Raw genomic sequence first — 27814 nt, 5'->3', positions numbered from 1 at the left:
CAAAGGTGTCTTTTGAGGCACGTGGAGATTAGAGAGGGGCAGCCCTGCCTCTAGACAGTGAACGGAGCCAAAACAAAATCATGCCCTGAGTTTTGCAGTTTGCTGTCTCATGCTGCGTGCAGAGATGATAAGTGGCCTCAGGTCTGACTCTTTGTTGGTGTCTGGAAAGCAAACAGTGCCATTTAGACTGCAAGTATCTCAGAAGCTGGGGTCGTGCACTTAACAAGCAGCTCAAAATAATTTTGTCCTCGCTCATTGTCGAGTCTCCATGGCACGGTCAGAAAGAGCCCAGGACCAGAAACCACGAGATACAGTCCTGACATCTATCACTTATTTAAGCTCCCACACATGCATGTCCCTCGTCCTCCCCCTGGGAAAGAGAGGCTCTCAGTCTGGGAAGTAGGGGGCTGGGCCTGCTGACCACCCTCCATGATTCTGTGTAAGGAACCCCACGGGTGAAGCAGGAAATTACTGTCAGAAAGGCTGTGATCCTTGGCGTGACTCAGCCTCCAGGCCAGGAAGAAAGCAAAGCTCTCTGAAGTCCTAGTCGAGCACTGGACTCGACTTACCCTTCATCCTTCATTGCCACCTGGCCTGGGGCCCCCGCACCCCATCGGTGCTTGTTGGTGAAGAAGTATTAAAGGAGCTCAGGTCCTTTTCGGTCCCTGCTGTCCCTTTGCCTGTGCATTAGTAGTGCGGCCATCAGCCCTTTTCCGTCCCAACCTTCAGCTGTATCCAGGATGCAGGAATCCATGCAGACAAGCTGGTAGGAACCAGGAAGCAGGAGCTGCTCATTAAGTGTTCATCGTGCGCCCACACTTAGGCTCAAAGATGGTATTTATTTGTCTTGCACGTTGGCTCTCTGTGGGATAAGCATTTTCCCAACACAGCTCTTACATCTTAGGACACCGAAGCCCAGAAAGGGTGGTAAAGGGCCTGGCAGGAATCACGGCCGCCCTGGGTGGGAAACAAAAGCTCTGCATCTGGAACCAGCCTCTGTCCCGGCGATGGCGACAGGTGCTGTGTCAATAAAGCACTTACCAATGCTTTCTCTAACTTTGCACTTTCAGTGCAAGCTTCAAGGATGAAGGCTTTTCTTAATCGTCATCTTGGGGGTTGTTAGTCCTGGGTTGAAAGCTCTGCTGTGTAGGAAACCAGAGGAAGCCATTCTCCAAGTTAAGAGGGGCTCAGTCCTCGTCATCATTTATAGAAGGAAAGGAAAGCCATTGTACAGGGCTGAAAACAATTCGAGTCCACGCTTCCTGCTCACAGCCCCGTGGCTGCTTGTTTGTGCAGCCCATTCCACTTGTACTACTGGCCGCCCGTTAGTGAGGGAGAGCTGCTCCCGCTAACTGGTGGGCTCATGGGGCCAGAAGCACAGTCAGAGCTGTGGGCCGGGGGCCTCTGCCTGCTACTCCTGGCCCTTCCTCTGAGTTGCTGTGCAGCTAGACAGCTTTCCCTCATAGCACTGGGCCTCATCTTCCCTGAGAAATAAAATGTCCCACTACCTCTTCCTGGGGAATGCCAAAAGATCAAAGAGACCCTTGCAGGGCTTTTTTAAAGATGCCAGGTGACATGCATTAAAAAGGCCTCTGTTTAATAATAGGTACTCACGAGTGCATACTTTGATTATTGGTAGGACTCCGTGTTTAAGCTTTTTAGTTAGCTCCTTGGCCATAACTGGCCAAAGATGATATATGGAATTCTACGTGGCCCAGCCAGTCAGGACAGGGGTCAGGTCTTGGTCTGCCGTGTCCTTTTCATGGATACCCAAAGGCCAGTGCCATCCCTCCTAGCAATGGCATTGCAGTGGTTGTGTTGAGGGCCAGACAGGGCCCCCCAAGATATGGGCAGCAGGGGGTGGACAGACACCCCCTCCTCCTAGAGAGTACGGGCCTGTAAGACACCCTCTGGGGCCTGGGGCAGCTGCTCCAGCCCCTTCCCCTGCCTTGCTGCCTTAAGTCGGAAGAGGAGCAGACCCTGATCATGCAGGAGGCCTCCCCTTCGCTTCTGGGGACTCTTCCAAGGTGCCAGTGTGGCAATCCCATCCTGGAAACCTGCCCCATCAGTCACCTCCTTTGCCCTCCCTTCTAGGCATTTCATTTGCAAAAAAAGGAGATTCATGCTTCTTGCAGACTTCAGTAGAAATCCGCTGCTCTACATCCCATAGCAAGATTGTCTGTGGTCCGTCCTCCTGGAGAGAGCTGTATGGGAGCAGGACCCCGGGGTTCAGCAGTGTTCCAGTTTGCTAATGCTGCCACTATGCAAAATACCAGAAATGGATTGGCTTTTATAAAGGGGATGTATTTGGTTACAAAGCTACAGTCTGAAGGCCATAAAAATGTCCAAATTATAAGGCATCAACATGAGTATACCTTCACCAAAGGAAGGCCAGTGGTGTCCAGAAAACCTCTGTTAGCTGGGAAGGTAGGTGGCTGGTGTCTGCTGATCCCAGGTTGTGTTCCAGCTCTTCTCTCAGCTCCTGTACATTCTTCAAAATGTTGCTCTTGGGGCATTTGTCCTTTCTTAGCTTCTCCAGAGCAAAGTATCAGCAAAAGTCTGCTTTCAGCAGCCATCTCCAAAATGTCACTCTCAGCTGCTTTGAGGTCCTTCTGTTTGTGAGCTCCTTTATAGGACTCCAGTGATTAAATCAAGACCCACCTTGAATGGGCGGGATCCATATCTCCATGGAAATTATCCAGTCAAACGTTTCACTCACAGTTGATTGTCACATCTCCATGGAAACACTCAATCAAAGGATTCCAACCTAATCAACACTAATACATCTGCCCCCACAAGACTGCATCAGAAAACATGGCTTTTGGAGGACATAATAATCCAAACTGGCAGAAGCACTGAGATGGTTGGGTTTGGGGTGCTGATGGTCAGTGCTATCCCACCCAGCTATCCCACTCCTCAGGGAGCGCTTTGAGGAAGGCCAGCTCCAGCTTTGCTTTGCAGGAGCAGGGATGAAAGGGCTGCCAAGAAGAAGCCACTCACAGCTTCCCATCCACACGGGGGCTTCCAGAGAGTCGGGCGGGGAGGGGGCTTTGAGGACAAGTGGAGTCTCCCCAAGTGCTCACCTCACTGAGGGGAGAAGCTCCTGGGGGGATCAAGAGGGCTTCAGCCCCTCTTGTGGAGGGCCACTGAGCCCGTGCTGGATCCCTAGTAGGCAGCTCTTCTGAGAAGGGTCAGCTTAGCGTCCCATGCAAGATAGAAATGCAGGGCCCATGCTAAAGAAAGAATCAAGATGGTGACAGCCAGGCAATCAGCCAAGCTTGGGGCTCTTCTGGGGCCAGGCCCTGGGAGGCTCGGTCCATCCTCTCCTGTCTTTGGAGGAAAGGGAAGACTGAGAGAGAGGGAGAACATCTCTACATGTGCTTAACAATTTCCACCCCACAATTATCAAATTTTATTCTTTTAAACCCCAAAGTCAGTGTCTGAATTAGGAAATTTAAGAATTATTTCCATCATTCTGGAGTTTTTTTGCCTTTTATTTGCCAGGATGTGAGAGAAGTGAGAACAATTAGGAATAAAAAGACCTAAGGTTCAACAACCGCTTGCTTTTTGGGGGTTCTGTGCTCCGGGTCTGTGGCTGCTCAGATTGTTTGCTCCCCACTCCCCCAATCCCTGGCTCATCCTCCACCTGAGAGGAGCTGTAATTACCATTTAACAGGTGGGGTAACTGAGGCGCAGGTCACACACTTCAGAAGTGGGGAACCCCAGACTCAAGCTGGGACAGTGTTCCTCAGTCGTGTATCCGACTTCTTCATACTAGACACTACCTCCACGTCTTGGAGTCCAGGTCACAGGGTCTGGTAGTGCTGGAGAGGGGTCAGGGGGACCCACCCAGGGGCCAGCAGAGGCAGGCTGGTGTGCTTGAGGAAATCAAGCCCTGCCAGGGTGACAGTCAACCTGCAGAGCTGTCTGAGCCAAGGGAGGGCTTTGGGTTGTTTGCTGTGCTGCAAACATCTTGCCACCCACTTGGAGCAGACCCTCAACGAGAAAGAAAAGTACAATATTCCTTGGGCTTCAGAGCAAAAGGTGATCTGAACTGTGGACCAAAGAGGTAGCTCTGTCATAAAAGGTAACAGATGTCCTCCTACTATTACTTCTGCAGAACAGGTTTTACAGAGTCAAGAATGCAGCCATCCTAGAGACCATTATTTATTCCAGTCCAGTTTCATTTGGGGCAGAGTGCTTCGCCAAGGCATCGGCTAGGAAAGACAATTGGGAAGACAGGTTGCTCTGAGGCAGGGGGATTGCCGCCAAGTCTTAAAGGTCAGGAAAGACCAGGAGCTTCAGATGAGGGATCCCAAAAAAGCATATTGCTCAACTCAGTGGGAGGGACATCCAGGGAAAAAGATCAGCCACTCCCAGGGGGAAGCATGGGAACAGAAGGCTTATTTTATCTTCCTTCCCAAGACGAACTCAAATTCTAAGTAAATAGAAGGCAATGCCATATCTCCCAAATATATACATACATATATATGCATATATCTGTGTGCATATACTTATATATGTATATAAAGTTTTATATACATAAAACTTAACCTCTCCTGGCGTTTCCCAGAGGGTTAAGTAACTTTCCCTTTCATCTGATGACAAAGACCCTGTTCCCAGAGCAGTGGATACCGTGTGACAATCATCTTAGTCAGCTCCTCTCTTCCGAAGGACCGAAGGGGCGTGGGAGCCACGTGCTTTCCAGGACCGCCTTAACCCACTTTCCATCTCCCCCTGTGCCAACCAGTGTGGGGGGTGTCCCCGGCCGAGGCGTCCTTGCAGCCCCCAAACTCTTGATCGCTTTGTGCTGCAGCCAGAAGGATGGGCGGGGCCGGCTGGGACGGTGACCCGACAACCCCCTCGCCGGGAGGGGCAGGAAGCGGATTCCGCCGGGAGGCCGGGAGGGGGCGGGGCAGCCGGCCAGCCCTGCCCCCAGGTGGCCCCGCCCCGCGCCCCCGGCCCCGCCCCTCGGAGGGCCGAGTCTGCAGCGCGGGGACCCGCTCCGGAGCAGACAAAGGCCGGCGGGGGGCGGCCGCTGCCCGGGGACTGGCCGGGCTCCCGTTAGGAAAGCTGCAGGGAAGTCCACGCCCTCGGCGCCGGGCCTGACCTGGAGAGCGGGCGTGTGCGCGAGTGTGTGCGTGTGTTTTCAAGCAAGAGGCGGAGGGCGGAATCGGCTCGGCTAGGGAGCCTGCCAGCTCTGGAGGTGAGCCGGCAGAGAGGAGCACAGCCGCGCACCCGCCGCGCCGGAATTCAGACGACCTTGTTTTCTGCCCAGATATTCCAATGGAGACAGTTGGAAAACCTGTATTTCAGAGAAAAGAAGTTTTCGGTGGAAGTTCATGACCCACGCAGGTAAGCTGGGAAAAGTGCTTTTCTTCTCCCAAGGCTCATCCTGGTTTATGATTGATATTCATATTTTGTGCTGTCACAGTCTGGTTCACTTTGGGGAGGGGGAGAGGTGGTTGATCACAGAGCGAGGAGTTCAAAGTAGACATTAAAGCTTTGTTTTGTCCTATGCATGTTGATAAACATGGTGGGTATAAGAGTAAGTGTGCGAGCGTGTGTGCGTGTGTGCATGAACTAAGCAGTCCCACCCCATCTCTTCTCATCTGGCTGCACGTGTTACACGCTCATGTGTGTGAGGCTGTGCTACATGCCCGGACATCTTGGGGAGGTTTTGTCACACTTCATGGCAAACACCAAACGAAACCAGCAGAGCTCTGGGTCCTCTGAGATCGTTGCTGTCAGAGCTGAGCCTGAATCGTTGCTTGTCAGAGCTCGTGGGAGCGCTCAGGGCAGGACACTCAACACCAGAAGGCATCTAGAAGTGAAGCGGTTGTGCTAAACTGTTTTCTTCCATGAGCTTTCATCATAGGGTGTTAGAGCTGTGCATGGGTATGAAGGAAATACAGTCGCTTTCCTCCCCGCCCCAGGTTGCGTCCCAGAGAACAGAGTGTGGAAATTCTCTGTTCTGTAGTCACATGCTAAACAATAGGTCCCGGTTTGGAAGCAACAAATCAGCTGTTGCAAACGGGCTCGGGCAGCACAAACGCCCGCTTTTCCTTGCTTTGTCTGCCGGCCGTCCTAAAATTGTTACGCAGCCCATAAACAGCAGCAAAATTCCTTCAGGGGCCTGACACCTAAAGAATAAATCACTTTAGACACGTCCAAAAGCAGATTTACACCAAGTAGAAAGATGGGACGCTCCGGGAGAGCAAAAGTGGATTTTGGACGCCACCGGCGCCCCAGCCCCAGCCTTGGACGGGGAGTCTGGCACTCACCCACCTCCCACATGGCTCCTGGGCTTTGCTCTCAAAACACGTTGCTCTGCCTCCCAGCCAGCTCCGGTAAGAGGGCGAGGCTGGTGCAGCGCCGGCAGCCAGAGATAGTCCCGTGGGGCGGCCGCAGAAGGAGCTCAGCAGCTTATCTGGGTGCAGCAGCCACTCCTTTGGAGGGCTAGCATCCAAGAAGGGTTCTGAGGTCCCAAGTCTTTGCAAGCAGGCAGACAGGCAGTAGCATCGACCAGAAGAGTAACTTGCCAGGGTCCCAAGAAGGCTTTCACTTTCGCAGTCAGCAATCCTGCCTCCAGAGTAGGAATCCACTCATGCAGACCCAGTTGTGTGGGGAGAGAGATGGTGAAAGGAACGTTTCAGCCAGGGAGGACGGCACGGTGATTTTTCTAGGTGATCCGTTTGAGACTTAGATTTTTAGGAGTAGGAGGGAAACTCTAAGTGTAAAAAGAGGGAAACAAATTTTGCCACCGTAAGTCAGGTGCAGAAAGGGAATGTTTGACAGAAAGTAGCTAGGAGCTAGAATAATCCAAGGGGGCAAATAGAGGGAACAGACAGCCACCCATCCCTGTGTGTGTGTGTGTGTGTGTGTGTGTGTGTGTGTGTGTGTGTGTGTGTGTTCTCAGGGTATGATGCCCTATCCCTGACATAATATTCCCTTTTCCAAGGCCCAGGGATATAGGGCAGCATCCAAGCTTCATATAATTCAATAAGTGGGCTTCTAGCCTTTTAAGCAAAAATGATCCAGTGCATATTCATTGAGTAGCTTGTATGTTCAGTGGTGTGGTGGCGTATGGGAAGCAGTCTGAGGCAGGGTCCTGGGCCCTAAAGAACCACTGGGGAGATGAACAGAAGAGGGAGTTAAGTATCTCTTGAGTGTCTTCTGTGTGCAGGCTCTGTTCTGAGCACTGCATACACACTATCTCAGTGAGCCCTTGCTGTAACCCCAGGAGATAGGGACTCCTGCTTTTCCTGTTTTCCATGTGGGAAATTGAGACACAGAGAGATGCAGTAATCTGCTCCAGGTCACAGGCAGCTAGTAAGTAGGATTTGAACCCAAGAAGTCCAGCTCAAGAGCTCACATTCTTTACTGCTACACTGTGCACAAGGCAGCGTGTGCCGAGTGACAAATGGCACCAGCTATAAATACAGAAAGGCAAGGTCACCGAGGCCAGGCAGGCTTGGAGAGCTTCCCTCAGAGGATGAGATCTGAGCCAAACCTCCAAGGGCAAGTGGGATTTAAAGTGATGAGGTGGGCCCTCCAGGTGGCTGAAGATGTCGGGCAGGTAAGTGCAGAGATAAAGGGATGAGGTGATGTCAGGGCAGAGGGCAGAAGGAACTAGAGGAACTCAGAGGCAGTCTGAGCAGAGGGAATTCTCTCTCCTCCGTGGTGAAATCACCCTCAGTACCATAGCTTATCCTAGAGATAGGCCAGTAGGGACAGGGGACAAGTAGAGAGACCCAGGGGAGGTGTCTCACCTGATGTCAGAGGTGGAAACCCAGGTTGCCTACAGCTTTCAAGTCACCTTTTCCAAATTCACTTTGAGGCGAGGAAAGTGAGTTGCTTTAAGGTTCACATCTTTGAGTGGGGCAGCCCCAAAGCTGTAAAAGCCAGGACTTCTCACTCCCAGAGCTGTGAGTGTTCTTTTTCTCTGCATCATGTTGCTTTTTGAATTAAATCTGCCATCCTCTTGCTCAGTGCCTTGTTTTTCTTGGAGCAGGGAAGATTAAAACAATTGACCACATGTTGCTTGCTCCAAGTCAAGAAGGGGTCCCTAACATGGGAAGTGCCAGATACAATCATTTAGTTAAGATGTAATCAGTGGGAAATTGAGATTATGAGAGAATCAGGCATTGCAAAAGAGGGTATTCTGAGCGATCCCGTTGGAGCTCAGCCCCGTGTTCCTTTCCGGGCGGATCTCGGGGATGCTGTAGACTTTCTCTCCCGCAGGTCCTCGCTCTGTTCCCATCTTTGTTCTTGGATTTCTCTAGACTTGGCAAATATTCTGTTTTTAAGGTTTAGGCAAAATGGAGAAGTCGGTGGGGTGAGAAGAGTGGAAGAGATAAATTAATATTGGAGCCAGGAGGAAACACTTTCAGATATTCCGATTTAGATGCCCCGTGGAGCTACTCCAGACCTCAGAAAACCTGCTGCTCTCCTTCACCCACCCAACCTGAAAAATATCCGCTCCTAACCTCTTACAGCTCTCACTCCCTTTACAAAACTACATCTCAAATTATGTTTCCATTCTAATTTGGTATTTATGGGGGGAAAATATTTTTTTATTTACTCCCAGGAGCAGCCATTGCTATGGATGCCAAACGGGATGTTTCATTTTAAATCTACAGAGAGCCGTGGGGGTTTCCTCTCGCTTTCTCTCTGGCTGCTTGCTTTTCAATGATTCGGAACTGGGTGTTCTTTTCTGAGCTGGCATTTTTTTTTTAAAGTAACTTTCATTTGACCCAAAGAGGAGGGAGGCAGGCGGGGAACTTGCCTAGAATCAGTATCGGCTAACCACCAGATTTGAATTTCTCCTTAAAAGTGCACATGGAGAAGAAAATTCGCCATTTAATCTTTAGCCTCCAATGTAAGAGCATGGGACCAGCTTTAAATTTTTTTGCCAGGGTAGATTTGCCATGAAAAGAAAAAAATGCCATTGTTCGCAAGTCCTCCTTATGCCAAGTTTCTTCCACATGAGATATCTTCACCGTGAGAACACGCTCACCTCTTTCTTCTGACGTCCAATCTGGGTACAGACCCCACCCCACTTTCCCACCAGCTTGCCCCTTCCCCCCACCATGTCCTCAGACTCCACTTCCAAAATAATCTGCCTGTCTTGTAAAGCATACTTCCCCGAAAATATGATCGGATAACTGCCCCCTTCTTTAACGCAGGGGATTATGTTGGCACCAGGGTTTTCCACTCGCACCTTCATGTCTGGTTGCTTCTCTCTTGCCTCCATTCTGAACTGAACTCACTCACAGAAGCTGGGGAGGGATCGGCTGGGCTCGTTTCTTTCTGCCTTCCCTCCCCTGCTTCCTTACCCCTGTCCTCTGAATGTATTTGAGATGGATAATCACACCTTCCAAGGAGCTCTGCCTGAGAGTAAAACAAGACACCAGGATACCCTCAGAGGCTGTAGCCTGTGGTGATCAGGAAATAATTCTCCCACTTTCACCCTAAGGCGTGGCATGGGGAGTAGAGGACCTTGCTGAAGGCTTTTCCTGTCGCTGAAGTTTGTCTTGGCACAGGCAGGACCATCGGTGACCCAGAATGACCCAGAATGACCCAGTTTATCCCAGACAAGGCAGAGGTCTGGCCGAGGCTGAACCCTAGGGAGTTAGCGAATGGAAGGATGGCCTCGGCCAGCCAGGTTCCCCAAGTGCTGGAGCGTGCGTGCACGTGTGTGCATGGGTGGATGTGCATGAGCGCGTGTGCATGTGCATGTGTGAGCTGACCTTCAGCTCTGTGCTGGGGCTCTCGGGGCCCAGTGGGTCCTCCATCAACGCTGTTGACCGATGAAGGACTGTGTCCTGGTGGACGCGGTGGAAGCTTCCGGCTCTTGCCTCCCCCAGGGCTTCTGTGACGCGGAGGACGTTTGGGCACAGCGGCATCGCAGTGCACACGTGGTATGCGTGTCCGGCGCTGATCAAGTCCATCTGGGCCATGGCCATCAGCCAGCACCAGTTCTATCTGGACAGAAAGCAAAGTAAGGTAAGTCCACCCTCGTTGGCATCGGGGAGGTCCCTGCGGTGACCCCAGACCTCTCACCCGGCCCCCTTGCCCAGCGATGCACCCAGGTGCAGACTTGCCTCTCAGGGCTTTCAGGGGCAGGAGTGAGACCAGCTCTTCAAGGGGGCACTTTGCACGCAACTTGCACACGCACTTACCCCAACCATGGTCCCTGTGGCAGGCTAGGGCCTTTGAGGCATTCGGAGCCAGCTTTTGAAACTTGGGAAACTTGCCCAGGAGCAAGCCATCAAGCACTTTTCGGTAGTCCAACAGTAGCACATTGTTTTCCTTTTGAAAAAAGAAAGAAGAAGAAAGTAACCGGCCTGACTCCTAGACACCACCTCCTCATTTAGGATAATTGTTCCGAACCCCCCAGGCTGTTCCAACTGCCAGCTCCCTTGAAAAAATGCAAAACTGGAAAAGCGGGGGGGGGGGGGGGGGGGGGGGGGGGGGGGGGGGGGGGGGGGGGGGTGGGATATGCATGCAACAACCCATTGCCCTAAGGTCAGCCTAGTGCTGGGGCTTTGGTAAACAAGCTCCCCCATGGGAGGTTTCACCCACCCCACCCAGACACGCAGGGCACCTGTTCTGGTGGGTGGGAAGGTGCCGTCGCCCTGGTTCACACACGGCCGTATCCACGCTGGGTTCCCTCTTCGTCCCCTTCCCTCCCCACCCCCACCAGCCACTCCCATCCTGCGGCCTCCAGGTGAAAAGCCCTTTCTCAGGAGCTTGTGGGTTCAGGGGCGCTGGGAATCCGAGTGAGACAAGTCGGTGCTGGGCTGTGGTTGGCACCCCCACCCCTGGGGGTTCATTCTCTGGAAGAGGGAGCAGGACCCTGCACTGGCTGGGCTGTCTCCTTGGCTTTATTTTCCTTTTGGATGGAGGTGCTTCTGCAAGGGTGGGGGGTGATGGGGTGGAGGAGAGAGTTGGGCTCCAGTAGATGGGAAAGAAAAGATAATAAGAAGAGGGGAGGGAGAGCGGCCATGTGCCTCTGGTTGTAATAGAGTCTTAAATCGGCACCTTTTACGGGAGCCGGGAACTTCTCCTATGGAACACATTTCTCCTCCACTCAAGTCTTCTTCCTGGCCGCTTCTTAGTCATCTTCTGAGGGTGAATGGGTACAGGGTGGGATATTTTTGTTGTCAGGAGTACAGGGCGTGTATCCCATAGCTCCCCTGGTGAGATGGGCTTAGGAGCTGGAATTTGAAGCCTAGATCAAAGGAAACAGAGCCAGACTGAAGACAGTGGGTGGGTGTCAGGGTTTTGCTCTCCAGTGGCACGAGCTGGAGGTCGAAGCCTTAGCTCGTTGGTTTCATCCTCTGTGTTGTTCAGGGGAGGCCGTAGGGGCGCACGGTTTACCAGTCCTGAACCCCAGTGCCATTTCCTCTCGCAGGCAGCCCTCTCCCCACACACAAACACTGATCCCATAATTTTGAAGGGGGATAGGAAACATCATATCTGATGCTAAGGACTGTAGGACATAAAGTGTCCAAGGTAATGCATCAACAACTGGGTACCTTCACTGGAGGATGGCCAATGGTGTCCGGAAAACCTCTGTTAGCTGGAAAGCCACGTGGCTGGTGTCTGCTCCAAGTTCTGGTTTCGAAATGGTATTCTCCTAGGACGTTTCTCTCTAGGCTTCAGCTACTCAAAAATGTCACTCTTAGTTGCTCTTGGGGCGTTTATCCTCTCTTAGCTTCTCTGGAGCAGAAGTCTGCTTTCAAAGGCTGTCTCCAAAATGTCTTTGTAAGCTGAAGCTCCTCTCTCAGTTCCAGGGCATTCTTCAAAGTGTCCCTCTTGTCTGTAGCAAGCTTGCTCCTTCTGTCTGAACTTATCTGGTGCTCCAGTAATTTAATTCAGACCCACCCTGAATGGGTGAGGCAACACCGCCATGGAAATTATCCAACCAAAGATTTTGTCTACAGTTGATTAAATCACATCTCCATGGAAACACCCAAAGAATTCCAAAATCTAATCAACACTAATATGTCTGCCCACACAAGATTGCATCAAAGATAATGGCATTTTGGGGGACATAATACATCGAACTGGCATATTCCACCCCCTGAACACCAAAATGACATTATCTTTCCATATACAAAATGCATTCATCCCACAACAGTATCACAGAAACTTAAATCATTTCAGTAACAACAGTGAAGTACAAGATCCCATCAGAATCAGTTACAGGTGTGGTCGGTCCTAAGGCATAATTCTCCTTTAGCTGCGGATCTGTGAACTAAGAACAAGTTATGTGCTTCCAGTATACAAAGGAGGGATATTCATAGGATAAACATTCCCATTGCCATAAGGAGAAGCAGTTAAGGAAAACAGGGTTAACAGGACCAAAACAGTTCCTAAAACCTACAGGGCAAATTCCACTAGATTTCAAAGTTTGAGAGTCATTTACAGAATGACATTGCATCCTTGGGGCTTGAGAGATCTAACCCTTCCTAAGGGCCTTTGTGGCAGCCCTTTCCTCTCCAAACGCTTAGGTGAGTGCTCCAACGTATCCACACATTGGGGAGACCACCTTCTCAGTCCCACCCTTCTCAAACATTGGGGCAGCCCCCAGATTCCCTTCCATCTCCGGGGCACATGCTCAACCCCTTCAGAACAGTGTGGTGGTGGCCAGGCTCTCCCCAGTCCCCTAGGAATGTGCTCCACCCTCTTTGAGGCCTGAGGTGGCAACACCCTTCCTGAACCTCAAGGTGAAGGCCCATCCTCAACCTCTGGGGCAAACTCACCCTTTCCATGCGTGTGGGCCACTCCGCTCTCCCAGCCTGAGACCTCTTGACTCCAGACCTCAACCTCCATGGCTCTGTCTTTGAAGAAATTTCTCCTTCAATTTGTTCCTTGTCTGTCTCATTCCATCCTGACTGGCAGCAGCTCTGTCTATAAAGAGCTCACAAAAATTCTGTTGGCTTTGCATGAAGCACACAGGGGTCAAAGCCATCAGACAATAGGACTTTCCACAAATCTTTTCTGCTTAACTCCTTCTCCAGTCTTGGCTTGTACTGAAGTGGCAGCTGGTTCCATGTTTGGTCACATCCTCACGTTCGGCTGTAGCTTCTGGGGTTTCAACCCCTGGAAGCCCAGAGGTTTTCAGGCCATCAATTTCTGGTTTCTTTGAAACCAAGAGTTCATTTCTCAGCTTATCTCTGTCTCTCACATTTTACTATATGCTGCAAGTAAAAGCCAGGCTACTTCTTCTATATTTTGCTTGGAGATGTCATCAGCTAAATATTCCAGGTCATTGCTTTTAAATTCTTCCTTCCATCCAACACCAGGACTCAATTTTGCCAAATTCTCTGCCACTTTAAAACAAGGATCGCCTTCCTTCCAGTTTGCAACAACACATTCATCTGCTCAAGGCCTCATTAGAAGTATCTTTAGAGTCCATATTTCCACAAATAGTTGCTTCAAAGCAGTTTAGGCCTTTTCTATCAAGCTCCTCATAATTCTTCCAGAATCTTCCTCCTATCCATTTAAAAAGCCATTCCAACATGTTTGGTATTTGCAAACTCAGCAGCAAAAGCACCCCACTTCTCTGGTACCAAAATCTGTTCTAGTTTGCTAATGCTGCGGAATGCAAAACACCAGAGATGGATTGGCTTTTATAAAAGGGGGTTTATTTGGTTACATAGTTACAGTCTTAAGGCCATAAAGTGTCCACAGTAACGTATCAGCAATCGGGTACCTTCACTGGAGAGTGGCCAATGGTGTCCAGAAAACCTCTGTTAGCTGGGAAGTCACGTGGCCGGTGTCTGCTCCAAGTTCTGGTTTCAAAACAGCTTTAGGCTTCAGCTCTAAAGGCTTCCTCTCTAGGCTTCAGCTCCCCATGGAAACACTCAAAGAATTACAATCTAATCAACACTAATATGTCTGTCCACACAAGATTGCATCAAAGATAATGGCATTTTGGGGGACATAATGCATCGAACTGGCACAGTGCCTTTTAAGAGGGTTTGCCCACAGCAGCAGGAAAATTTTAGCTGTCCCCCTCAGTTATTCCTGGGAGCCTGAAGAAATGCACACACCCCCAATAAGAGGAGAACTTTTCCCAGTAAGTCTTAAATGCTCATATATGCTCCAAAGCTCTTGTATTTCTCCTAGGAGGCAATTCCTCCACCTACAGTAACGGAAGAAGCAGGCTCCCCTGTATGGAAGTTGGAAGACTCTTCTTTCCAGCCCTATAATCTGGGCAAGTCTTTCTTTGCCTATGCTTTGCTTTCCCCAATTAGAGAAAAGGAAGGGAAATTCGTAACCTAAGTTATTGATTGGTTAAATGACACAATGTGTGTGGAATTGCTTTAGAAAGTTCATGCTCCTTTTATTATCATGATGAATCTAACTTACTGTTCCCTGGCCAACACTCACCTAAATTTCAACTTCTCTAAAAGATCCCCAAATTAAATCAGAGATGATAAAATTCCCCTCAGGAATTACCTTACAACACCTTTCCTTTCTGGAACATTCATTCTTTGCATCACCGTGATGAGAATTCATCTCCAGTGGGAGAATGGGCTCTGGTGAGTGATGACAGACAAGCCCCGGTCGAGAAGCTTCAAAATATTTCTGGGCAGCCAGTGTTGGCTGGCATGCTGGGCAGTACTTCACACTCTCCCGTCGAGCACCGTGCCAACCATTCCTTTCTCGGAAGTACTTCAGCAGAGCCCGGGCCTTTCCCAAGTGATGTTGGTCAACCCCAGGGAGACGAGTGTGGTCTAGTGGTTTGAGTCAGCAAGGCGGGTGGCCGGGATGTCTCAAGTGCTTCCCTGATGCTCGCTGATGTGCTCCTTTCATTGGCCATTGTGCAGATTGTTTAAGAACGGCAACCTCTCTCTCTCAGTTTCACATCCATGCACACTCTCTCACACACTCTCACAGACACTCCTCTCACATACACACTCACACATATACACACATTCTCTCTCACACACACACTGTCTCTCACAATTCTCATACACACATTCTCATACACACGCTCATACCCACAGACATACAGTTCTCTCTCTCTCACACACACACACACACACACACTCATTCTGGCATGCACACTTTTGTATATACTCTTGTACACACTCATACACATACACATTCACACACACATCCTCACACACTCATACACACACATACATTCTCTCATGCACTCTTACACAAACACACACACATGCTGTCTCTCTCAAAACTCTCATACACATTTTCGTACATACACACTCACACCCACAGACATAAACAGTTCTCACACACTTTCGTACACACTCTTGTACACACACTCCCATAGACACACACAGTCTCTCACACACATGCAGTTTCTCACACACACAGTCTCTCTCACACACTAATACACATACCATCTCTCTTACACACACACTGTCGTACACACCCTCACATATACACATTCTGTTTCATACACATACCCTCCTGTCTCACACACACACTCATACACACATTCTGTCACACAAACTCACACAGTCACACACAGGCTCATACACTCATACACATTGACACACACACAAACACACACTCACACGTACACTGTCTCTCACACTCTTATTCATGCACATTCTTGTATACACACACATACCCGCACACTCATACCCACACTCACACACACATCTCTCACACATACTCAACTCTCACACACTTATACACATACACTCATACATTCTCACACTCACATCCTCTCTTGCACACATTCTCATACACATGGACCTCTCACAGACACATGCAGTCTCACACACACATACACACCTCTCTCACACACAGGCAATCTCTCATACACTCTCACAACTCTCCTACACACATACCATCTCTCTCACACACATTCATATACACACTCTCATGCACACATTCTCATACACATACCCTCCTCTGTCACACAGATGCTCTCTCACACACACACTCCTCTCTCTCTCTCCTCCCCCTCTTTCTCTTCATCAGCCCCACCCCCACCCCTCAGTGTTTTCATCAGGGGACCAGTCCATCACCAAGGACAGAGTGGAGTGAGACTGTGTGGGTTGCTTTTCTGTTGCTCATTGAGAATGAGAGACTGTCAGACCCCAGTCATACTTGGCAACTCATGTGTGCTGTCCCGAAAAATCAGAGCTATTGTCAGCTGGATCCCAGCAACCTCTGTAGCCCTGAGCCAAGGAATGTCTTCTGGACTTTAGAGGAAAATATTTGGAAGCTCAAATTGTTTAGAGTAACCATTAGACACTTTTCCACTGAACTCAAAGGGAAGACTTCTTGAATTGACCCCAATCCAAAGGCCTTTCCTTCTTCTTAAATCTTTGTTGTTGTTGTTGTTGTTGTTGTTTTTATCCTGTCCTCTATTATTCATGTCATCTAGAATCAAGAGCCACATGAAGGCAGGGAAGGAGGGAATTAAACCTTGTTGACAGAATACCAGCAATAAAATTGGGTAACATGCGTAAGGCAAGTTTGGAGGCTCTTTCTGGTAGGAGAGAATCTCATTTCTGCTTTTTTCTCTCTAACTGAGTCAATCAGGTCTTTGTGAAATTTCCATTCCAGAGAGAATCCCACAGTTTCCTAAAGCCTCCAAAGATCCAGTCTCCCTTGGGGAGGAAGGCCATCTGCTGCTCCTCCTCTCCATATCTGTCTTCTGGCCTCTGAGATGGATGTGGTGGGAGTGAGGGTGGGACGGGGACTTCCGTTGATTAATGAGCTCTCCAAAACATCAGGCTGAGCCATCCATCCAACCTCATTTAGCAAATTACTGCCAGGCCCCAGTTCATATCCCACTCTACTCCAGTGGCCTTTACGTACATTCTCTCATTTAGTCCTTGTCATCAAAACTCTGTGAAGTGGGTTTTAAGGTTCCTGTTTTACTAGAAGGAACCTGAAGGTCGGATGGAGAGCAGAGGTGAAGGATCTTACCCAGGGTCCAACAATGGTTAGTTGGGACGAGCCAAGATTCTAATCCAGGTCTGTCAGACTTCAAAGCCAGGGCTCTTCACCACTATCCCAAGTTGTTATTACATAAGCATAACCATGGGCTCCTTTGTGTTAAAGCACTGGCCTTGGTAGAGAAAGGAAGTGGTGGACTGGGGTTACTATGCTTTCTGGGAGGCTATGGTGGACCAGATGGCTGGTGTTGATAGGCTACATCAAGAAGAAATAAAATGCCTTTCCTTTCCTGCTTTCTGCTGCAAGCCAGGATCCTGGAAGGGCCTGGCAGCTGGGATCATTTCATGAACAAGGAAGCCCTCACTTGAGGAAGTTGGCCTGGTTCTGCATGCAGGGGACAAAGTGGAAAGCAGAAAGGAGACATGGGGAGAGGAAGGGCCTGCAGGAGTAGGGTGGGGGGGTTGACAGGAAGGCAGTTCATACCCCGGCGAACAAAACAAGCCCTCCTCAGCAGGGCCCCTGCCTGCAGCCTGCTGTCCCCTGAACACGAGGACAGCGCCTGGGGCAGGAAGACGTTGTCTTTCATCACGTCAACAACAATGTCTAGGCCAGAGGAAGGGCAGAGCCACGGTGTCCAGACAGATGACTCGGGGCACCTGGGCGGGCATCGGGCCCAGAAGGAAGCGTGTCAGCTGGGAGGGCAGGGGCAGCAGGGGACACACCTCTCTGGGGTCTTTATAATCCACCCCCATGCCAGCTTTCTCCTGTGTGGGGGGAGGACAGCACAGGGAACATTCCTGAGGACTTTAGCCGTGACTGTCGCTGGGTTCTGTCCACAGGAACACTGCAGCCACTGGCCACAGAAAGACAGATTAGCAAATGTGTGGGTCATGCCAGCACTCAGAGTTGTCTTCAGAAAGCCTTTTGCCTTAAATACCATCTAAGTTTCTCCGGGTGGCCGTAACAACATACAACAATCTGGGCGCCTTGCACCAACAGAACTCTCCCGTCCCCCAGCTGTGGAGCCAGCAGCCTGAATCAGGGCGCTCCCTCTGAAGTCTGTGGGGAAGAGGCTGTCCCCTGCCCCTCTCCTGGCTTCTGGTGACCCCAGTTTCCTGGGCTGTGGGTGCCCCTGCCTCTGTCTTCACAGGGCCTGTCTTCTCTCCGTGTGTCGCCTCCCCATTTCTTAGGAAGACACTAGTCGTGTTGGGTTAAGGCTCACCCTATTGCATATGACCTCATCTTAACTTGCTTAGTTCCGTCTGCAATGACCCTCTTTTCAAGGGGATGTGCAGGGGAGATGGGGGGTGTGCAGGGGAGATGGGAGATGGGGGATGTACAGGGGAGATGGAGGTGTGCAGGGGAGATGGGGGAAGTACAGGGGAGATGGGAGGTGTGCAGGGGAGATGGGTGTGCAGGGGAGATGGGGAATGTACAGGGGAGATGGGGGATGTACAGGGGAGATGGGGGGTGTACGGGGAGGTGGGAGGTGTACAGGGGAGATGGAGGATGTGCAGGGGAGATGAGGGTGTGCAGGGGAGATGGAGGATGTGCAGGGGAGATGGAGGATGTGCAGGGGAGATGGGGGTGTACAGGGGAGATGGGGGTGTGCAGGGGAGATGGGGGTGTACAGGGGAGATGGGGGTGTGCAGGGGAGATGGGGGTGTACAGGGGAGATGGGGGTGTGCAGGGGAGATGGGGGTGTACAGGGGAGATGGGGGTGTACAGGGGAGATGGAGGTGTGCAGGGGAGATGGGGGAAGTACAGGGGAGATGGGAGGTGTGCAGGGGAGATGGGTGTGCAGGGGAGATGGGGAATGTACAGGGGAGATGGGGGATGTACAGGGGAGATGGGGGGTGTACGGGGAGGTGGGAGGTGTACAGGGGAGATGGAGGATGTGCAGGGGAGATGAGGGTGTGCAGGGGAGATGGAGGATGTGCAGGGGAGATGGAGGATGTGCAGGGGAGATGGGGGTGTACAGGGGAGATGGGGGTGTGCAGGGGAGATGGGGGTGTGCAGGGGAGATGGGGTGTGCAGGGGAGATGGGGGTGTACAGGGGAGATGGGGTGTGCAGGGGAGATGGGGTGTGCAGGGGAGATGGGGGTGTACAGGGGAGATGGGGGTGTGCAGGGGAGATGGGGGTGTACAGGGGAGATGGGGGTGTGCAGGGGAGATGGGGGTGTACAGGGGAGATGGGGTGTGCAGGGGAGATGGGGGTGTACAGGGGAGATGGGGTGTGCAGGGGAGATGGGGTGTGCAGGGGAGATGGGGGTGTACAGGGGAGATGGGGGTGTGCAGGGGAGATGGGGGTGTACAGGGGAGATGGGGGTGTACAGGGGAGATGGAGGTGTGCAGGGGAGGTGTGATGTGCAGGGAGGGAGGGAAGCCCTTCACACGTCTCACTCCTGTGCCCTGACATAACCTCGGGTGCTAAGTGTAGTTTTCGCTCTCATCCGGTTGGGAACTAGATAACTCCCCAAATGCGGAGCCCACCCTGGCCCTCCCCCTGCCCGCCCACCTCTTAGACCCATGCAGTGCCGCCCGCGGGAGGAGGGGCCGCGGCGAGCCCCCCGTGGGCCCCGACAGTGGGTGCAGCCTGGGCAGGTGGCCGCGTGGCTGTGCCCGGGTCCGAGCGGGTCCTCGCCTCCTCCTCTCCGGCTCCAGTCCAAGATCCACGCGGCGCGGAGCCTGAGTGAGATCGCCGTGGACCTCACGGAGACGGGGGCGCTGAAGACCTCGAAGCTGGCCAGCATGGGCAGCAAGGGCAAGATCCTCAGCGGCAGCAGCGGCAGCCTCCTGTCGTCGGGTGAGCCGGGGCGCGGGCCGGGGCGCCTCCCAGGGGAGGGGTCCCAGGGTGGGGAGGGTCTCCAAACTGACGGGCGCCCTCCCCCAGTGTGGGAGGATGGGGAGAGCGGGCAGCCGGGAGCCCCTCACCCGCGCTCAGGAGCCTCCCCGACTGCACCGGGGCCACGCATGAGTCCTTAGAGGAAGTGACACTAACGGGGGGAGGCTGCAAATTCCTGCAAACCCCGAAAGGGCGGGAACGCAGAGGCCGGCTCTCCCCGTGTGTGCAGTGGAACAGCTGCTCAGCACACTTCCAAGGCGACCCTTGGAGGGTCGGGCGCACCATTTCATCACGGGGCGGCGGGTCCCTGAGGTTTCTGCTCCGGCTGACTTCCCGCAGCGGCCTCAGCCAGGTGACAGGGGAGCAGGGCGGGGAGCGGGGCAGCCGGTGCCAGTGTGGGAATGTGAGAAAAGAGTGACCACTGAAGCGGCTGCACCGGCCCTTTGACAATTGTCCAGCTGTCCTTGGAACCCTGCACCCTGGCCTCAGAGCCGTGAGAACCAGGCGGGAAGCCTGCACCCCACCTCGTCTTGCAGAGCCCTTCCTGTGACTACAAACGGTGACCACGAGCAAACACGCGAGAAGGAAGGAGAGGCGGGAGGGGAGAGAGGAGGCGAGCTGTCTGGTTGGCTCTGGGCTGGCGTGACCCAAGGACAGGTTCCCTCCCGGACAGACGGACAAATCACCGTGAAGTTAAAGGAATGTAGGCTCAGGGCCCCTCGCTGGACGGGGACAGAGGGCAACAGGTTCACACTGTGACGTGTTTTGGTGACATTTTGCCAGTGTAATATATTTTGTGTTCTTTTTCTTAAACAGAACCACCAAAATTATATTAACTCCAGGACAGCTTCCAAACTTGCCCAAAGCCCCTCATTGCCTCAGTTTCTTCCAGAAATTTTCAGCAGTAAAATGGGCCAAATGAGAACTATTCCTGAGGCACTTAGGTGGATACTGAAGGCTAGGAAATTTTATCTTCTTGTATCAAAGAGAATTCCTTTCAAAGTCTGAGCCCAAAGCCAGCACCCGTGTTTGTGTTTGTCTTTGAGACACAAAATACAATCCCTTTTTTGTTGTTGCTGTTGAGGGTTTTTTCCCCCTAAACCCTTGTGAAATCTGGAGTCTCAGATTAGAGCCTGGATTTATCAGCCCCTCCTCCTCCTTATCTATCCACAAGGAATCATCCTCTGGCTTCTCTGGGAGGGGGTGAGTCCCTTTGGAAATCCGGGGACTTTCTGAACCTTGGCCTGGTTCTGAACACCCAGAAGGAGAATCCGAGCTCAGCTGTTGTCAGAGGAGAGCGGAGGCCTCAGAGCTGCTGGGAGGGCATGTGGGAACACAGCCTGTGGGCCCCACCCCCAGATTTGCCGAGTCAGCAGGAACGGGGCAGGGCCTGAGCATCTGCATTTCTAGCAGGTTTCCCAGATGAGGGGACCATCCCTCCAGAACTGCTCTTCTAGCCAAACAGGTGCATGTGTTGCAGAGGGTCCAGGCGCCCACGTACCCCCTTTTAAGTCTGTGCCCCACGCCATCCACATGGGCTGCCCATCTCTGGCTGCTCCCAGGGGCAAGGACCTATCAAACAGACCCCTGGAGATGGAAACTGCCTTCAGTTCACCATCAGAAATGGGGACCGTGCATTTTAAGAATACAACGCATGTCATTTCTATCAGCGATGCCAGGCTGGTGTTAGCGCTCAATCTTGGTGGGCCAGAAGATAAATCGAAAGAAAACCTTCCCAGAGAATCCACCCGCTGCACCTTCCAAAAGCTTCTCTGTCCCCCTATATGAAAGGGATTTTCAGGTGTTTAAGAATGAAGCAATAGGGGCCTAGGCCAGGCCGGGTGGAGGTCCCAGGGGCAGCCCACGTCCCTACTTTCCTCCAGTCAGCTCAGCCCCCCTTGGGCTCTTCCCTGTCCACATTGCCCTGCCCAGCCAAGCAGGAACGAGCTCGAGCTCAGGGTAAGGAGGCCAAGAGGTGTGAGTCATACCCCAAACCAGTGTCAGAGAAAAAACTAGGCCAGAGAGCATGCAGACTTTTCCCAGCCCTGCAAGTCAGAGCCTGAAGACTGTCTTTTGGACGCAGCAGCTGCAGCTCCTTGGGGATCCCCACCCCTAGGAAAGACAATGGGGACAGTGGCTCACAAACAGGAAACGTTCCATTTACTCGCAGAGTGAACTTCTAGGGTCCCTAGATGTTGTCATCTCTCCTGCTGGAGGAGAAAGCCTTCCAGGAGGCAAGCCCGGGACATGTCACCCCGGAGAGACGGACTTCACATCTCCCACCTGGGAAAGATTCAACCCTTGGCTTGAAAAGTTCAGCCACGGGTTAGTCCTCAGCCCCCTTTCCTTTGTCCTTTGCAGTGTTCTCTGGCCTCATGGCTTGGTGAGGACTCTTTTAAAGAGTGTGTCCCCACAGATGGGGTGAGCCCACAGCCTTCATTTCCCACAGCAGCCCTAATTTGAAATGTTCTTTTCTCCCCTCCTTGTCAGACAATATTCTTAACTTTTCATTCAGAAAACACGATGCCCCTAACCTAATCGGCAATTGAGCAAATCATTTTCTCTCTTTCACTTGCTGCCGCGTGCTGAGCAAAAACAGGTGGGGCTGATCAATGTGCATTTTAAGAAACTGGTCGCTGGATGGAAATCTCTCCTTCCAACCCCACCTGGGAGGTGCTTGATGCACAGTCTCTGAAATTGAATGTCCAGGAGCTCCTGCACGCTATGCATTTTACACTCCTCTGTGTTGCCAGAGCGTGTGGCATCTTGGGCCGTGCTAAGAACCCTCAAATGACCTGCCACCGTTTTCCCCCAAAATGTAGTATATCCCTTCCATAATACTCATATTAGACCTTGAAAGTTTAATATTGTCAGATCAGTCTCCACCCGCAGATTGCATCCATCCTCAGTATCTTCTCACTCAGCCGTCCACCTCTGTCTATACCCAAACCATGGGGTCGCTGACCCCACTAATAACCCTGGAATATTTCTCTGGTATAAACATTGTCCCTAGCTCCCAAAGTTTGCTAGGTACTAGCACGACACAGCAGCATTTAAAAAGTTATAGCTCAACTCTTCAAAGAGTCAGTGTATTTATTGCTATAAAATGGAGACACAGTGAGTCTTTCCAAGCTAGTAGTAATTTTGAAGAGTGATTTTCCTTTTCAACCAACAGCACATCATCACTCCTTAAATTACTGATGTGCAGTTCTTGGTATCTGGGGCCTCGTGTGCTAAAGACACGACAGAATGTCATTGGTATCTGTTAAAGACGTCAGAAGTCCCTGCTTCAAAGGCCCTGAGCCATGGGCAAGCATTTCAAAAAGAAAAGGTTGCTGTGGTTGAAATGATTTGTTAAGGCGTGGGGCCAGGACACCCCAAGTTCTGTTCAGATTGTTTTTTTTTCCATTCCTGCAGCGGTGGGTGCATAGGGCTGCCCTCTAGAATAGAAGCTGGAGGGTCTGCACCCTAGTAGAGGCCCTCGGAGGTGGTGAGCCGGGGGCTTGGCTCCCAGTGTGGCCCTAGCACCTGCGTCCCAACTCCACCTGTGAAGGGGCTCCCAGGCCAGCCTGTCACAGGATGGGAGGAGTCACGCCCCAGGACACGTCCAGAGGACACGTGAGACAGCCTGGCCTCCCCCGAGCTCCCAGGAAGAGAGCACCTTGAGAAAACCCAGGCTGTCGCTCCCTCCCACTCAACAAATCTGCTCACTGGATGTTTCCTCCAGCTTTGTAGAAGCTTCTGTATGGTTCTTTGGCTCATAGTTGCTTTAGGGAACCAGTTTTCAGAGCTTCAGATAAACTTTGGGAGGAAACTATGAATCCAAACCATTTAGTTAAGATGTTTCCAGAAATTGTTAAAAAAAAAAAAGTCCATGAAATTGTTGTTTGTGGGAGCTTCACAAGCTTTATCCCTCCCTTCCCTTCCCCCTCTGCCAGACGTCCCAGAAAAGATTGGAGGGGAGAAAAAAATGGAGTGACAAAACAAAAAAAGCACGCGCTCCCAGATCTGCCTCGGTCATTGCAGCTGAACACACATGGCCCTCTGTGGCTCACACAAGCGTGAGACAGTGGGAGTGAGTCTGGGACTTGTCCTGAGCACTGTTGGGGCTTTGCCGTCGCAGAAGAATTCTGATTTCAGTGGGGGTGTGGAGGCTGAAGGAGAAGTGTTTTTCCTTTCAGCCTATTTAAAGAAAATGGCACCAAGCCGTTTAGGAAATACCCTGTATTCTGCAGGAGCTGCGGCTTGCAGTGTCATCCAAACAAAAAATGTTGCCGTGCATCCTTTTTAAAGAATTGGAACAATGTAGCTGATGTTGGCTTCTTGACTGGAAATGCAGGGACAAAAGTGACCCGTTCTTCACAAAACAAAAGGACATGTGTTTGCAGATAGGAATGAGGCTGTGTGATGAATGAGGTGGCAGTGAGTCATCTTCAGGGTGATCAGAAGAAATGGGACGAGTAGGGTGATGGATCTTTGGGTTTAAAAAACAAAAAGAAACTACCGTCTGCTCTGACAGCCCAGCAGGGACACTTTCCGCTCTAGGAGGAAACCCTGTGTGCTCACTATGGATCCCAGCTTTGCCTGCGATCTGTCCACATCCATTACTCAGTGGTTCACGCGTTCTCGTTCTCCAAACGCTGGCTCTTCCTTCCATTGTTGGAAGGTTTATGACTAACTCACATCACAATGAGGACGCAGTTATCTGACATATCTCCCTACAGTGTCTGCCAGCTTTGTGGTCAGGGCTACACATTAAGCTCACAACACACTGCCTTACACTGTTGTGAACCCGCAGTGTTCGGAGTTTTTTCTTCTCCTTTTGTCTTCATCCCTTCCTTTGTGCTTGTAACGCTATCCATTTCTAGAGCTCTCTCCGGCGTTTCCAAAGCTCTCGTTTTCAGCTGCCTTTCTCCCCTTCTGCTAAGTCTAAGGAAGTTCAGAATTCCAAGGCCCTGCTCTCCGTGCTTTGCAGATGGGCACACTTGACTGTGTCTCCAGTCAGGGCTCCAGAATCTCCTTCTGTGGGGTGGGTGTTTCTGGACTTCTTGGCTTGAGTCAAAATTGAGAAGGAGACAAGTGGTCATCTCTTCTCCACGCTCATAGTGGACAAAACTGAATGAAGTCTTTGGCCCTGATATACTTCTATCTTCCTGTATTACTAGTTCAGGAATATTGGCCTACAGAATGGCAGGTCTTAGCCTAAATGAATGACTTCCCAACGACGAACTGTTAAACACGGACAACAAAATACCAGGTGTCCCCATTTGGGCCAGCCCTCTGTTGGCAGCCCCAGTCTCCACTTGACTGGGAGGAGAGAACAAGAATCACTGAAATTCACAATTAATTTCCAAAGCTCATTTGCAATAGAGTAACAGAATTCTGGACCCAGAAATATCAGCCCCTCATTCCACAATCCTGAAAAAATAGAAATCTTATGAGTTACTCAGAAACAGTAGTTTCAACTAGATATTTTACCAGATGCTGCTAATTTTTTTTAATCGACTTCAATTTTTTTCTCTTCGAATTTTTTTTCGTTGCATCTGTACTCTTCGAGTGTGAGTACCACAGAGCCCTGGAATCTAGCCAGAAAGTTAAGCTAATCAGAGCGGCCCAGGCAGCATAAAAAGGTGCTTGCTTTTCAAGGGGATTCAATTCCCATACTCTCTCCAGTGAACAATTTTATTCTTAAACTTTCTAAGCCTGATAAAAGTTGTCCAAGCATGCATTGTTCATGTTAAAAGTGGTATTTAATTCTCTAAGCCTGTCTCCAGCAAGGAGGCATGCTGTTTAGGCCACATTTATCCTGAAACCTGCACTGGATTTCATTTCCATTTTGCACAGTCTTTTAAATACGTTTTATGTAAGGAATTCATCATAGAGGATTTGTAAAGGAAAGAAAGCTCTCTTTATCATGGAAAAGAGTTCAAATCTTTTCTTCTTAGTTATTCCTGGGGTACCTGCCAAAACTTTTCCTTACAGATCTGCTGGGAAAACGTCTTCATTTTTGTTTCCGAAACAGGCAGATAGTCATTTCCTCCCCTTGCTTTTAGGACAACAGATTTCTTTCTTCCGTGAGGTACTGTTTGTTTCGAATTTCCCCTCCTTTCTGAGAGGAAAGCAGCCCTTCTATCCTGTAATACAGACAGTCTTCCATCTGTATGAAAATAGATGAGCCACAATTCCCGATCCTTTCCCGGGCAGGATGTGCACTCATATCCGGCGCTGACCAACCCTGGGTGGGTGAGAAGATGGGAGCAAGCTCTCCATCCCAGCTGGACGAGGGTGGCCTTGCATGCATTGGCCAGCAGAGGAGAGCTGCTGTTTGTGTGCGCTGGTGTTCCCTGGACTTCCGGACCCGGGGGGCCCAGCCACCCACTGGCAGGAAGCCTGGAGTTCCCCAGCTGGAAAGTGAGAAACCAGCAGACACAGAGGTGACTCCTCCCGGGATGGCAGAAGAGACTTCCGTTGACCTTCCACCAAAGCTTCAGCAGCCTGGGGGAGTTTGCACCAGAGATCTCCAAATAACCACTGAAAATGGCTTTCTGATCTTGAGCAAATCACGCAACTCCTCTCTGGCTGGGTTTGGATGGGAATTCTCTCCTTTGGGATCAGATCTTTTTCTCCACCTGTCCTGTCAAATTATCATTCCCCTGCTTTGATAAAATCATTTGGATCATTAGTATTGGAACATGGGGATCAGTGTGCCAGAACCAAAAGCCCAGTGTCATTCAGATGGATATTGAGGGAGCAGTAACTGGGATGAAAGATTTACTAAATAACTAATCTGATGTTCTGTTTCCTGACAGTGAAACCTAGGGGGCACTTAGCTCCTCAGAGAGAAGAAAAACCAAGTGGGACTGATGGTCAGCTCCCCAGTTGGCCCTGGGGTGTGGGCTCCCTCCTTCTGTAGCAGCTATTGCCTCTCTCGTTCCTGCAGCACTGCTCACCTTCGGCCACCTATGGGGCTCTGCACTATCCTGCACAGGGGAGGTTGTCTCATTGACAAACCCAGAGAGCCCCTTTATTTCTCCTCCTTCCTTCTGCCTCAGTTTGGAGCCACACAGTGCAATGGCCAGAGCCTCGCCTTGAAAAGGAGACATGGTGGCATAGCTCACTGTTTTTACCATAGCACCCAGCAAGGACTGAGTCAGAAAGCTCCTACCCTCGCAGAGTTTCCATTCCAGGGAGGAAACACAGGCTAAGGAGACCAAGTTGGAATCTCAGGTCTACCTCTCTTAGGTCTGTGAAAATGGGATCTTGTCTATGAAAACGGGGCGCAGGTTTTCGTGAGGGTTCAATGAGGCAACATAGGAAAATCCATACCCACTCCCTCCTCCCCCTGAGTTTCCTGAATTTAAGAGGGCTGCAGCCACGCCTAATCCACAGACTAGTTGTCTTCTTTTACATTAGGGGCTCTCTGGAATTGGGGTGCCTCTCCCATTTTTGCTGAAGGTCAGATAAAGGCTAAGAACACCTGTTAATGAAAATAATAACCAATATTCACATAGCTTGTATTATGTTCTGAGCTCTTTTCTAAGCATTGCCTCATTTAATTCTCCCAGCTTTTGGAGAAGTCCTGTTTCATTCCCATTTTAAGGAGAAGGAACTGAGACTTGGATTACATTCCCAGGGCCCCACAGCTAGGAAATAGCAGAACTGGAAGGCAAACCCAGACCCGTTAACTCTTAACCATAGATTGTGGATTCTGGCTCAGGAGTGTATGTACCTGTTTATGTTTTCCCAAAAATTGCTGGCTCACTCTCTCCTGTGAACTCTGATGTTGCTTGAAACTTTGACCAGAAAACAGTATTTGTGGATTGCTTACTTCTTCCAGAAATATCCAAATCACCCATTATGCTTAGACCATCCTTTCCAAGGAACCTTCAGCTACTGTTTCGTCATTCTATAAATTTTGAGATCTCACTCTTTAAGGTGGCAGTAGAGAGAGGTTCTGTCCATCTTTCTACTTCTATCATCACCAGGATAGCGCAACATAAATTTTCTGCAGCATTCTAGCGTACCAGTGTTGGCTTTGGTCTGTTGATGAGATGAAGAGGTAAATCCTTT

The 27814-nt window shown here is 50.8% G+C and overlaps 1 protein-coding gene across 9 annotated transcripts in view; it reads left to right on the top strand.

Annotated features, from left to right (window-relative positions):
• The window catches only part of FRMD4A (FERM domain containing 4A), a 449454-nt gene that overhangs the window by 388376 nt on the left and 33264 nt on the right, over positions 1–27814 (top strand). For all 9 annotated transcript variants that reach the window (XM_037847310.1, XM_037847308.1, XM_037847307.1 and 6 more), the window contains 3 exons: positions 5279–5355; positions 9870–10008; positions 19564–19705. In XM_037847310.1, coding sequence (XP_037703238.1) covers positions 5279–5355; positions 9870–10008; positions 19564–19705 — 358 coding nt within the window. The remainder of the gene's footprint in view (positions 1–5278; positions 5356–9869; positions 10009–19563; positions 19706–27814) is intronic.

Source organism: Choloepus didactylus, chromosome 8 (genome assembly GCF_015220235.1).
Source record: "Choloepus didactylus isolate mChoDid1 chromosome 8, mChoDid1.pri, whole genome shotgun sequence".
Taxonomy (NCBI): Eukaryota; Metazoa; Chordata; class Mammalia; order Pilosa; family Megalonychidae; genus Choloepus; species Choloepus didactylus.
Note: the sequence above shows the minus strand (reverse complement) of the source record. Positions and strands in the feature narration are given on the sequence as shown.